Source organism: Pinus tabuliformis, chromosome 4_2 (genome assembly GCF_031772625.1).
Source record: "Pinus tabuliformis cultivar Carrire ecotype Pingquan chromosome 4_2, CPIR1, whole genome shotgun sequence".
Classification (NCBI taxonomy): domain Eukaryota; kingdom Viridiplantae; phylum Streptophyta; class Pinopsida; order Pinales; family Pinaceae; genus Pinus; species Pinus tabuliformis.
Genome location: NC_142304.1, coordinates 1,069,227,717 through 1,069,241,799, shown reverse-complemented (window position 1 = coordinate 1,069,241,799; position 14,083 = coordinate 1,069,227,717). Strand labels below are relative to the sequence as shown.

The 14,083-nt window shown below is 38.7% G+C and overlaps 1 protein-coding gene across 8 annotated transcripts; it reads right to left on the bottom strand.

Moving 5' to 3' along the window:
• Positions 1-414: 414 nt before the first annotated feature.
• On the bottom strand, positions 415-6,946 carry LOC149173333 (uncharacterized). 8 transcript variants are annotated; one of them, XM_089424559.1, is made up of 5 exons: positions 6,652-6,946; positions 6,488-6,520; positions 6,147-6,360; positions 1,471-5,907; positions 415-713 (listed from the first exon to the last, which is right to left on the bottom strand). In XM_089424559.1, exon 4 carries the CDS (start codon positions 2,926-2,928, stop codon positions 1,807-1,809), a length of 1,122 nt encoding a protein of 373 aa, XP_089280685.1. In that variant the 5' UTR covers positions 2,929-5,907; positions 6,147-6,360; positions 6,488-6,520; positions 6,652-6,946; the 3' UTR covers positions 415-713; positions 1,471-1,806. The 8 variants fall into 8 exon arrangements, with proteins under 8 accessions (XP_089280685.1, XP_089280687.1, XP_089280682.1 ...); XM_089424561.1 differs by having other exon boundaries at positions 6,330-6,360; XM_089424556.1 differs by having other exon boundaries at positions 6,147-6,520.
• Between the last annotated feature and the right edge of the window lie 7,137 nt (positions 6,947-14,083).

Here is a 14,083-nt window from a genome sequence, read left to right as displayed (position 1 = left end):
CTGTTTGACCAGTAACCACTATTGTGGATGTGTGTACTAACTACGTTGATAATCTCAAAAGTAGATCCCATCAAGTCTCCATTTTTGTCTAATTTCATAGGACACGCAATGTCGTTGAAATGAATTTGCAGTATTATCTTTCGCAATTGTGCTCCTCCTTCAATGAGATCACTGGTTCAATCCCATCAGAGCTCAGGGATATGATAACTGGACACAATTCTTACCCATCTGTGGCAGCTCAGTAACTTGTCAAAGATGGAGGCTTTACATATTCCATTTGCTAACTTATCTGGGTCCTTGCCTCCAGAATTAGGTAAGTAACAGAATCGAAGTAGGTTGGTGCTGAACATCAACAGACTTACTGGATCAATACCATGGTAGCTAAGCAACAGTATGAGCTTGAAGACGGCCAACTATCAATCCGCCAAGGGAACATGCTCACCATTTCCCTGCACGTTTTCATGAAAAATAAAAATGAAGCCTTAACTTTTTGAGAGAAATAATCATGTAAAGGCAAAAGTCATTTGGAGAAAAAATTCTTTATGTCGTTCGTGCTTTTCCCTGTGCTCAAATCAGGTAGCTCTAAGGAAGAACATGATGCAGGATCTTCATTTAGAGATCGTTCGTACAGCTGATAATGGAGACTTCTTTTGGTTACGAAGTCGGTTTGATCTTCTTACAGGTGTCACTTTCATCTGCTCTTCACTTGAACCCTGCATTGTAGACAAACAACTCATAAAAAGGTATCTCTGAAACCAAATTTTGGAGATACACAATCAGACAAGTATGAAATTGGATCACTATCTATAACTCATTCAAATATTTCCTACATGCTGGTTTGTTTTTACATATTTATGGAATGAATTGAGGACTACCTAGAAGAAAATTTTCAAGGGAAGAATAGATATCCTAGAAATAAAATGGAAACAAGGTGCAGTGAAAAGAGATTTGACACTGAAATAAGAACATGAACAACATCTTTACATAAAATTGCTCACACAACACAGAAAAAATCTGATAAGATATATAAGAAAGATTGGTAGAATGGAAGAAGAGCATCCCCGGCTCCTAGAGAACTATTTTACCAACCTTGTAATGAAGAAACCAAATTCCATTTTTACTTGAAATGCAAAGGAAACAAGGTGCAATGAAAAGAGAATTGAGACTGAAATAAGCACATGAACAACATATGTACATCAAATGGCTCGCACAACACTGAAAAACTCTGACAAGATATATATGGAAGATTTGTAGGATGGAAGAAACCAAATTCCCCTGCTCCTAGACAACTATTTTACCAACCTCGAAATGAAGAAACCAAATTCCACTTTTACTTGATATTCAATGGCAATTGATAAGCAAGAAAATGCCTTGCAAAGGTTGGAATATTATTTCAAAACCAAAACACAAAGGTAGAAAAAACAAAGGAAAAGCTTAACAAGTTTGATGTTGGGATTAAAAGTAGAATACCTCTTTCATCAGAGTTGTGAAGCTCCCATAAGATGGAGAATCATCCATAGACATCTCTTGAGTAGCCATACTTCCTTGCTCTGTTTCTGAGTATGTGTTGCTTCTCCTAACCTTCCTCTCTGGGGTGTGAAATGAATTTTCTTGGGTACTTGATAAAAGCCAGGTATTGAGTTTTCTTTCTGAAGTGTTTACCACCTTTGATGGAAATTACTCATTAAGAAGCTCCACCTTCGGCACATAGGAATCCCTCGGCTCGAAGTTATTTTCGCAGGGCACAGTCATCTGCATTGAAGAAAAGTGATTTCTCTGGGGATATAGTATCTCCCTTCTCGGTATTTAATGACCATCTTCTGTAGGACCATTTTTCTCTGCTACAGTGTTCTGATCATGTTCTTGGGCTTTCTTAGGACTTGTACATTTGGCACTCTTTCTATACACACTGACCAAATATGTAGCAAGCATCACAACTGCAAAAATAGATGCACCTATAGTTCCAAAAAGCAAGATATATTTCAGTGATTTTGCTGGAGTACTAGAATCTCCGAGATCATGAACAACTGATATGTCTGATCCCCCCTCCCTACTACTCTTTTCCACTAGAGACATGACAGATTCATTGTGTCTGAATTCAAATTCATTTTGGCTCTCAAAATTTAGTGTCTTGGACTGACTGGCCATTGTAGGAATATAGTAATCACCTCCACCTGATGATGTGCTCAGTTCCTCTGGATCTTGAACGAAAAGGCTCTTAAAACTCTGTATTTCACTGTTAGTTTCTGTTTCAGATGAGGAGAAAACAAAGTCATGTGAACCAATATTACCAAAATGAGACTCAGATTCATGAGATACATCTGCACCAAAGTCCATAATTGATACCAATTCAGGAATACTATCCTCAGAACTATTAACATTTTTTTCTGCATCTACTGGTAAGTTTTCTATATCATGTACACTGTCTAGAATGACAGATTCAAGAACTTGGGTATTCTCTGCATCAACTAAGACTTCCATCACCTGTTGGTATTCTGCAGCAACTTTTTTTTCTTTACCATATATTATATCAAATCCTTCAGTTCCAACATTGATTTCTTCTGGCCATGAGAAGCTGATATCAAATGAGCGTGGCACCTCGGTATACTCTTGCGATGGAGAAAATAAACCATCAAATCTATCTGCATCCTCTTGGCCTTCGGTTTCAGAGGACAAGGCTGAAGGCTCATAATTGTGATCTGCCTCATTGTGACCGTAGTCTGCCCCGCTGCCATCTCGAAAGTGGTCATGGACGTAATCAACTTCATGCCCGTAATGTGCCTCGTTACTCTGCACAGATTCATTTAATCCAGATGGGAGTATGGGCAAAGAACTTTTAGCAAGGCTGGCATGGCTAAATGAGACCATGCATAACTGCATTTGACCCTGTATCCAAGAAGACGCTTTCCAGCTATGCATAGAGAACATCTTCCCTATTCATTTTTGAAAAACTATATAATTTCTTTAAATCCATTTTGTTCTAAAAAACAATAAATAAAACACATGTTGAAGTTCTCTTATATATGAAATGATGGAAAAATAAAAACAGAGTTGCAAAAATATATGTACAGAAAGCTCCCTGACAAGAACCATTTAGCACCAGAATTTAATCTTATGAAAGAAACAGAAACATAAAATCCAAATTACTCTCATTTTCCAAAGTATGAAACACTATGAATATTTGTATCATATTTATTTATTTTTCACAAACTTCTTAACACAACTTATTTAGGACACTTGCAACAACATGGACACCTAAATTTATTTCCACAAATACCTTTCATTTACTGCCTACGTAGTGAAGCTTCATCATTCTCTCAAAGTCTTCATCAGAATCATGCATTTTAAGCGCATCAATACCATCAAATGTAAAGAAAACCAATGTTTTGAGAGGGCAGCTAAAACCCCTGAGGATAAAAAAAGAGCAGAAATATTAGTCATCATGCTTCAAGAACATCGTAGAGAAAGAAAACCTGGATGAAACAATATGGCAGTGTGGTAACCCATTGCATTTTACACGTTAAAAACATCGTGATTGGGTGCAGAATTCCCTGTTCCACAAGGTTTAAATGTGTACCAAAAATAGGGCAGCAATTTCACTACAACAATAAAAGCATCAACACAAAATCCTTTCATCGGGTTGCTACCATTCACTTTTACAAATTCTTAGTAGCCTGTCTTTCTAGGCAAACCAATAGCAAGTTCCTTTCCATGGGCCCAATCCCGCGCCGTAGTTTCACTTTCACCGGGCCATATAATATCAGACAATTTTGGCTTTATATGATATTGATAGTCACTGATGGTGGCTGTAATTTCTGGAGGGGTGACCGATAAGCTGGTTCGGTTTGACCAGTAACCACTGTTGTGGATGTGTGTACTAGCTACATTGATAATCTCAAAAGTAGATCCCATCAAGTCTCCATTTTTGTCTAATTTCATAGGACACGCAATGTCGTTGAAATGAATTTGCAGTATTATCTTTCGCAATTGTGCTCCTCCTTCAATGAGATCACTGGTTCAATCCCAGCAGAGCTCAGGGATATGATGACCGGGCACAATTCTTACGCAAGCGGGAATCTGTGGCAGCTCAGTAACTTGTCAAAGATGGAGGCTTTACATATTCCATTTGCTAACTTATCTGGGTCCTTGCCTCCAGAATTAGGTAAGTAACAGAATCGAAGTAGGTTGGTGCTGAATATCAATAGACTTACTGGATCAATACCATGGTAGCTAAGCAACAGTATGAGCTTGAAGACGGCCAACTATCAATCCGCCAAGGGAACATGCTCACCGTTTCCCTGCACATTTTCATGAAAAATAAAAATGAAGCCTTAACTTTTTGAGATAAATAATCATGTAAAGGTGAAAGTCGATTTAGAATTTGGTAAATAGTGAGGGAAAGCCACTTAGGATTTGGTTAAGAATGATGTAGCTAGCTAGTGGAATAGATGGTTTTACTCGATTTATTTCATTTAGCTATTGTAATCTTTACAACATAAATTCTTTAGCAACTAAAGTAGAGTCAAGTATAAAGCATATCTAAATATAAAGTATATGCGAAATACATGCAATGATTATCTTCCAAAGTTGAATGTTAGCAACATAGTCCGAAGTCTTCACTGGAGCTCCTCTGCAATCTTTCGACACCTGCACACACCCAAAAATAAACTCCAAAGAAAGAGTGCATACCTCTTTTAACTGTTGCACAACATGTGGGAAGTACATGAACCACAGCTATAGGGTGTAGCCAAGCCAACATATCGTCTCATCTCCCAGAGAGAAGAAAAAACCCAAAACAAAACTGTTAAAAACAAAAAATACCAATATCTAAACAGTAAAAAAACAAAAACCCAAAAAAATAAAACCCAAAACCCACGAAAAGACTACAAGCAAGAAGAGGGAAATAACGCTGGACATTGCTATTTAGCATCCACAAAAGAAAGAAAAAGCAGAAATGAAAAATGAGAAAGGACAAATCAACCAGGTGCAATGCTAAATCAACCCACTACCCAAGATGCTCTTCCCTGTAGCAACATTCTACTCTGCTGAGCTAAGCCCAACTCAATAACCCACCACACTTTATGTCTTGCTTTGTATTGGCATTATTCTCTGCTACACTCAGTTTGAATGAAACAAGTATCACCGATATACAAAATTGAAGAACATATATTTTCCTAAATAGGGATAATAGAGATAAGAAAACATGTACTTAATTATTATATAATAATATATACATACAATGAATAGAGGTAATCGTTATATATACCATTAATGAACCAAGGATGTTCACAGAAATGGAATCTGATGAACTCCTTTTCAGAAATCCCATCACATGTCCTCGATTACTAGAGCGATTGAACCACAATGTCCTCTCACTGGTTCTTCAAACGATGGTTCCTCTCTATGTGCTTCACTCCAGCACATAAGTAGAGTCGGTCACGTCCTCTTAACATTCAGTGGAAGCCACTAGGGTTAGAATATTGGAGGGTCAAATTGCCCTAGCATGCACCTTGTACTGGTCGAAGGGTTGAGGATTCCTGCACTATGCCAATTCGCTTCGTTTTGCAGAGTATCGACGACATACTGCAATTTATGATGGGGACCACCCGGTTAGGCTCTGCACCCATAGCTCCAGAACTCCCATCCCATGCTCGATCACCTGGACGAAATGAACCACCATGCTCCCACTCCATGTGATCCTGCTCTGCATCATGCAATTTACAGAAATTTCCATGGCATTATAAGTTCACCTTTTGGATCCCTTAGACATGCCTTGAGCGTTCAGAGGATGGTGAGGATTCTATGTAGTCATCTGTAGATTTCAAGGAAATATTTTAGAAAAACAAATTACCTTTAATATTGGCGAACCATGGAGGATCGTTCTGTAATAACCCAAGGTATCACGAACTGGTGGATAGCAGAATGGAAGGTAAAAGTTAGAAACTGAAAAATGACCCTTGTCTAGGAACCTAATGCAAGTAAATACCTGTAGAAGCCAACAGGAACTAGACCGCAATAGATGCATAGATAACATAGAAAGATAGGGTTATCAGATTAAAAAAAAAACCAGTTGCAAAATTCCTAGCAGCAAATAGAAGAAATCCTCTGAAGTTTTCCAGGAATGTTTTTAGATAAAAAATATTTACCTGTAATCTTGGCAAGCAATGGAAGAGCACCACAAATTACAAGAAGCCCATAGAAATAAGTAAGAACAAACCCTAGCGGAGCATGGTTTTCTTCGTATGTTTTTTGGAAGGTTCGAGAAATACGATGAGATTTTGAAAGAAGCCAGACCAAACCCCAACGGAGCTTTTAGAAAAACAAATTACCTTTAATATTGGCTAACCATGGAGGATCGTCCTGTAAGAACCCAAGGTATCACGAACCAATGGACAACAAAATGGAAGGTAAAAGTTAGAAACTGAAAAATGACCCTTGTCTAGGAACCTAATGCAACAAAAACTGGTAAGAGATTTGATGTAAATACCTGTAGAAGCCAACAGGAACTAGACCACAATAGCTGCATAGATAACATAGAAAGATAGGGTTATCAGATGTTAAAAAAAAATAACCAGTTGCAAAATTTCTAGCAGCGAACTGAAGAAATCCTCTGAAGTTTTCCAGGAATGTTTTTAGATAAAAAATATTTACCTGTAATCTTGGCGAGCAATGGAAGAGCACCACAACTTACAAGAAGACCACAGAAAGAAGCAAGAACAAACCCTAACGGAGCATGGTTTTCTTCGTATGTTTTTTTGGAAGGTTTGAGAAATATGGTGAGATTTTGAAAGAAGTGAGACCAAACTCCAGCGGAGCATGGTTTTCTTCATATGTTTTCTGGAAGGTTCGAGAAATACGGTGAAATTTTGAGATATGGCATATTAAACTAACGGTGTAAAACACCCCAATCGTCTAACACAGAATCAATGGCCCAGGATTGTACACGGTGGAATTTTAGGGAGTTTGTCTCAGAGGGAACGCCTTACGGCGTGACTATGGACTTCTTCGTACCGCGCGAAAGGTAACTGACTTATTTGATGGGAAAAATGCCCGTCATAAGGCATTTTGACCGTAAAATACGTTTAATAATTTTACATGGCCGTTTCACATGATGTGTTTTGAAAGTTCTAGAACGTTTTTTTCACTATTTAATTTTTTTCAGAAACGTCTTTATATTTAGTCACCTATTTACCCATATTCTCTCACAGTTGTCCTCTCACGCTCTGGCAGGTTCCAACTCTTCGATGTAATTAATGAGATCTACCAACTTATATTTAATTCCACCATTCCGCAATCGGTAGCAACCCAAGTCGGTCACTGTGATGGGTTTTGAGATATTGGATTTCGAAAGAGTCTAACTATTGTTTGGGTTATAACATGTGCATTTATTACCATATCTCAACAACTCAACCTATATTTTTTCGTCATTTAACAAAAAAATTAACCAATAAAAATATCGAAATCTAGTAGCAATGAAAATTAAATCAAAACTAGCGAACTAAATAAATCAAAACGAGGAAATTAGCAAAGATGGATTGTGTTTAGGTTAGGGTGATATTTGAATTGTGTTTAGGGTAGGAAATTTTATAACCGGCGAATTATATTTTTATATAAATTTTTGTGCTTTTTTGGTCGGCAACATTTTGTGTATTTTTACTTTAAAACATAAAAGAAAGAAAGAAAGGGAGTTAGTATAAAATAATAAGAAATTAACACACAAAACAAAGAAAAAAAGGGATTTAGTTTAAGGATGAGACATTATGTGTCACACCCCTACACTGGCGGTACTCTTCCAACCACACTATAGGAGGTGTGGCACCACCAACCCTTTTCTTTTTAACAATACTAACGATCGTGGACTATGCCTACTTTCGATACTTAGTTTATTTTTCAACAGCTAATCATATTCATCTTTAAACACAGCGGAAACATTCATATAACATTTATCATATTAACATCATTACCATTCAAGTGCACAATATATTATCATGGGAGGGGCAACTCCCTGCAATATGAGTTTTCCCGTATCAATAATGTTAATATTCAGAATTACATACAAGTTTACATCCAAGGGAAACCCCAAATTTCACTTTTACACTTACACAAATTCACTTTCTGCACCTGTCGTGTAGCCTTACCCGACCCTGGGAAAAGTTTCCTGAACTGTCGTTCAACTTGTTTGCCTTGTGCACGGCTCACCTGTTTCCCAACGCCTTCAACCATCGCACGCTTCTTCGTTTCGTTCGACCCGGGCGCATTTCACCAACTCGCCCTTCGACCTGGGCTTGTTTCACCAACTCACCCTTCATTCACCGTTCACCGTTCACTGTCGCATGTTTCTGCTTGAATGTGTCATTCACTCGAACGCCCGTCGCACGTTTCGTTTGACTTTTCGTTCAGCCAGACGCCCTGCCGCGCCTTCGAACAATTTCTTGAATGAACTCCCTCGAACGAATGCTCTACCACGTCTTCGCCCGACATTTGCTCAGATGCCCTACCGTACCCTCACTCGTCGTTCACTTGGACACCCTACTACACCCTCGCCCAGCGTTCCAACCGTCCATTCAGCCGGACGCCCTGCTGCTCCTTCGCTCGACTCGTCGTTCGCCCAAACGCCCTGCCGCGCCCTCAAACAACCTCTCGCATGAACGCCCTGCCACGCCCTCAAACAACCTCTCGCATGAACGCCCTGCTGCGCCCTTGACTTGTTTAGCAACCTGCCCATGTGCGTCCACTTGTGCCCTGACTCGTTCAACTGCACCTTGGCTCGCACTTCTTATTTCGATGTAGGTGCTTCGACCCTCGTTCGCCTGCACCACACCTTTTTCAGATCTCCAAACTTCGCACTTCTGCTCTCCACGCTTGGATGCCTATACCTTGTTCGTTGGATGATTGATGGCTCTCCAACGCCACCTTACTTATACCCATCGTTGCCATGAAAGGTTGCATCGGCTCGCCTAACCGACGCTTCGTTCAGCCCATGTTTTAACTACTTAACACGTCGGCCAGTTGGCTGGGCGCCCCCACCCGGGACCGCCTCACACTATAAACCAACCGCTTCAACACTTAACCATTTCGCATTTCCTTCGTTCGTTATCTGTTTCATTTTGCTCGCCTGCACTTCCTCGCCGTGCGCCCTCGCCCAAACTCACCTGCAGCTTGAGGTTCTCACATCCTCCTCCACCAAAAGTCATTGTCGTCTTTGACAATCCCTTTACACCAAAGTAACCATTTGTCACCAAGATGTCCATACCAATAATCCATCGGTATGTCCTCCATCTTCTTGATCCATAACTTCAACCAGTCTATATATTGCAAACATCCCTGCAACATATATAATACCACAGTCTCCATCATGTGTCGTTCCATCATGTGAACTTCTCTGCATAATACTCCAGCCAACAAGGTTTTTCAAAAGGATTAGCTGATAGCAATCTATATACAAAGATTGACAATAATAAATTGCTAATACTTGTTGTGTATGTTGATGATATTATTTTCGATAGCAATGAAGAATCCATGAGTCCGAATTTTTCTTCAGTAATGCAGCAAGAATTTGAAATGTCCCTGCTCGGTGAGCTTACATATTTTCTTGATCTACAAATTCAACAAAATAAAGATGGTATTTTTCTATCACAAACCAAATATCTCAAGCAGACCTTTAAAAAGTATGGCATGGAAGATTCTAAACCAGTATGTACCCCAATGGTAACAGGATGTAGTCTCAGCTCAAATGATGAATCAACAGCAGTACATCAACCAACTTATAGATCCATGATTGGCAATCTGCTTTATCTAACAGGTTACCGACCAGACATCATGCATGCAGTAGGAATAGTTGGAAGATTCCAAGCAAATCCAAAAGAATCACACCTTCAGGTAGTCAAAAGGATTTTCAAATATCTTCAAGGGACACAGAATTTTGGTTTATGGTATCCTAGAAATACAAATCTTACACTTCATGCATATACAGATGCAGATTGGGCAGGAAGCATTGATGACAAAAAAATCACAAGTGGTGGTGCATTCTATATGGGTTCCAGATTAGTGTCCTTGTTCAGCAAGAAACAAAGTTCAATTGCATTAACTACAGTTGAAGCAGAATATGTGGCTGTTGCATCTTGCTGCACACAACTCCTTTGGATGATGCAAACATTGCAAGACATTCAGATTACATGTACTCCACCCATCTCCATTCTCTGTGATAATACAAGTGCCATCAACATTTCAAAGAATCCAGTCATGCATTCCAAGATCAAGCACATACCCATCAAATATCATTTTCTACGTGAACAAGTGCTTGAACAAAAGGTCAAATTGGAGTATGTTCCCTCCAAAGAATAGGTTGCTGATATATTCACCAAACCACTGCCCAGAGAGACATTTAAATATCTCAGATAGAAGTTGGGAGTAGTTGATGCATCATCCTACTCTGTTTCATAGAAAGGTGGTTATACGCAAGTTTCATGAAGCATAGTCACATACATACACTGGTTTCTTTGGATACAGTCACGTATATGTTGGTTTGAAGGAAAAATAGTGGACCAGACTCAGGATGAAAGGAGTCTGATATGGGTCTGACAGTGATCATCTAGCGCAGGTTCAGGGGGAGCATATACTTCTAATAATGCATTATTGCCATTATCTTAGAATATCTTGGTACAAATTCACAGTTGTTTTTGATTCAGGTGGAACAGATTCAGGGGGAGAACATGGTTGCTGATTGATAGATGCTACTGATGATAGTTGCTGATGACTATCATGGTCTTATTTCAAATTTTTGGTCTTTGTTATATATGTCATGTATATCTTTTAATGTAAAGGTCATGAAACGACCTATTTTGTTACCCCACTATGCATGGGATGGATGATGTAATGTTCTTGTTTTGACATGTATAAACAATTGGTATATTCCCACTTGGTTGAGTGGATGAGTCAAACTTGGTATATCCACACCTGCTTGGAAGATGGATGTATGTATGAGTCATTGGTGATGGGAAGGTCATTTATGATGTATGTGTAGAGTCATGTTCTTCTTTTAGAACATATTTTTGCAGACCTTGCTTATATTCAGGGGGAGCATGGAGCTCAATCAGCACACTTTAGGATATCAGAGAATTCAACATGAACTCAGGGGGAGCATAACCCTTTTCCCTTGATGAAAAAGGGAGAGAGTGACTTGGGGTTTCCATCAAGTCCAAAGGGGGGGATTGTTGGCATTATGACACAGATTTGGCTCTATGACACAGGTGTTGTCCTTGATGGCAACTCACTCAGATGAAAAATCATAGTTCAGACTCACAGAATGAAGAAATAGAGGTATATGCAGGGTCCCCATTGACGAAGCCTTGTGTACACGCAGGTTCGCAGACCAAAAGGCACGTATAGCACACACACGCACTTTCACGGAAGGAAAGGTGCGTACATGTTGGAAGACTAAGTTTTGGTCCATGGTATGTGGTCCATGGTATGTGGTCCATGGTATTTTGATCCATGGTATTGGTCCAAGGTATCTGGTCTGAAGTGTTGACCCCATGTATTTAGTCTAAGGTATTGGTCCTAAGTGGTTTTGGTCCATGGTATTGAGTAAGGCCTAAGACTATAAAAGGAGGAGAAGATCATTAGGCAAAGGCACTCAAGTATTGAGTATCTAATGAAGAGCAAGATCTAGTATACAGGTTATTGGGTTATGGTGCATACCTGGATCTGAACCAAGGATGAACCTTAGTGCTTGATGGAGGATAAGATCCAATGATGGGTCAAGATCTTAATGCCTGAAGTGAAGTATCTTTGTGTGGTTTTGATCTTTTATCTGAATAACTAGCGCATGTTGTAGTCTATAAATATGATGATATGGGTATAACTGAAGTCTGGAATTGTTGTCAAGTTTAAAGCATATTTTATAGATTTGTATGGAGGTTCACTTTAGAAAAGACGTGTATACACGCTGGTTCTACATATCAAAACAATATATACATCTTAAATTTGATTTGCAGATCTGTACGCAGGTTCGCCTTGAGAAAAGTGCGTATACACACAGGTTTGACACATGGAAGTAGCATATACCTCATAAAATATGTTTTAAGCTGCTTCTGTTTGTTGTTGCAGTGTTCTGGGTTCTGGCTTGGGTTCTGGTTACTGTATTCTGGTTGTTGTATTCTGGTTACAACATTCTGATAAGTGATTGATTGATTCAGTTGTGATTGGTGAAAAGGAGATTGGTTGATGCAGATGTTTGAATGATGTTATTGATGGATCCAGTTTGAAAATTTATGAAACATGGTCCCTGGAAGAAAAGAGAAGGTTGTAGCCTTCTGTAGGCCAGCACCTACGTACTAGTAAACATATCAAGCTAGTACAAGAGCTAGGGGGTTGTAGCTCCCTTCTAGGAGAAGCTGGAGAATGAGAGAAAGTTGTAGCCTTCTGCAGGTAGAACCCTGTGTACTGGTATAAGTCTGCACCAGTACAAAATTGTAAAAGAAGTTTCTAATTTAAAATAAGATAGAGACGATTATAGCAGGTGGTTTTTACCCACATTGGGTTTCCACCTTATATCTTGTGTCCTTGTGTGTGATTGTTTGTTCTGTTTTTACTACACCTGGTTACTGTTTATATGGTTCTGATACATTGATTAAAGATCAACATATGATGATCTAACTGAATTATAAGTTTGCAGAATATACACTATTTGCTTTAAACACAGTCGCGTATACACGCGAGTTCCATTAACTTAAGTAGCGTATATGAATCTGATTATGGAAATGAAAAATTATTGACTTGCTAATACTGATTCACCCCCCCCCCCCTCTCAGTATTATTTCCAATAGTAAAAGCCTTCACCAACTCATTAACATTAAATTTGGGCAATATATTGAATACATACTGAAGTTTGTATATAATTTCATGGTTAAGTGGAAGCCTTCCATCAACTACTAGATCCAGGTATCTATAGAGATTGTATATAATTTCATGGTTAAGTGGAAGCCTTCCATCAGCTATTAGATTCAAGTATTCAGGAATGTCCCTCAACTGAGCCTTGAGACCCTTCAAATATGTCAATTTCCCACTCACAGTTGCTAGAGTACTAATAGTATATATTTTTAGTATTATTTCCACTAGTAATCCGACCTATATCCTTTTCAAAATATTGTACCTGATCTATTTTTTCTCAAGATGAAGGACTAAACAAAAATAACTTTGGGAATTTCATCAGATGTAGAGGAATGCATACCCGTATTCTACATTTTCAATTGCATCTTTTCAATATAATCATTGATATCTTCATCCATGATAGATGGATAAACCATAAAATAAAAAGGGTCACAAAAAACCACAACTACTACTCTAATTGTCTCAAAGAAATTAGAGACATGAAGGCAGTCCTCACGTAAAAATTCTAATGCGTGTGGATGATCAAGGTCTACAGACGAGAAACATCAATAATACAAATGACCATCATGATAAAGAATATTGTGTTCACTTAAATATCCAGTATCAAGTTTTCATTTATAATATAAGCTACACATCATGATGACAACCTCTAAACAACTTTCACGTAATTTATCCTCTCACAAGGAAACATCTTTGAATTGAAGTGCAACCCAACCATTTGTTCCTATGAATTACATGACAAGAATATGAAGTCTTAGAAATATTGGTGTTGGACACTGAATGGTGGTTGCCTTCATGTTCAAAATATTACTCACTTATTTTTCTACCTAAGTCTTTGATCTGAATTTAAACAGGAACGCAACAAATTACAGAGATAACCATATACACAAAGATGCAGCGGAAATAATACTTCATTTCATTAATGGAAAATACTGAAATATGCTTACAACCAGAAATGGAAATAAACCAGCTAGGGCGATGGTAGCTTATCTCTGAGAAGAGATGTGGTGGCTACATGCCTCTGAACTGTGTTACAATGAGGCTCAAAGGCCTATTTATTGTTGAGAAACAATGGAAAACCCTCAACATTCCAAAACCTAACCCTAGAAGATGAAACGCCAAACTGTGGGCCCCGTTTGGGTAAATTGGTACACCAACTTCCCAGGGTCGTAACTTTGGCATACGATCTCCG

Excerpts from the sequence above, each read along its gene's own strand:
- LOC149173333 (XM_089424556.1), bottom strand. The coding sequence starts at position 2,928 with ATGTTCTCTATGCATAGCTGGAAAGCGTCTTCTTGGATACAGGGTCAA.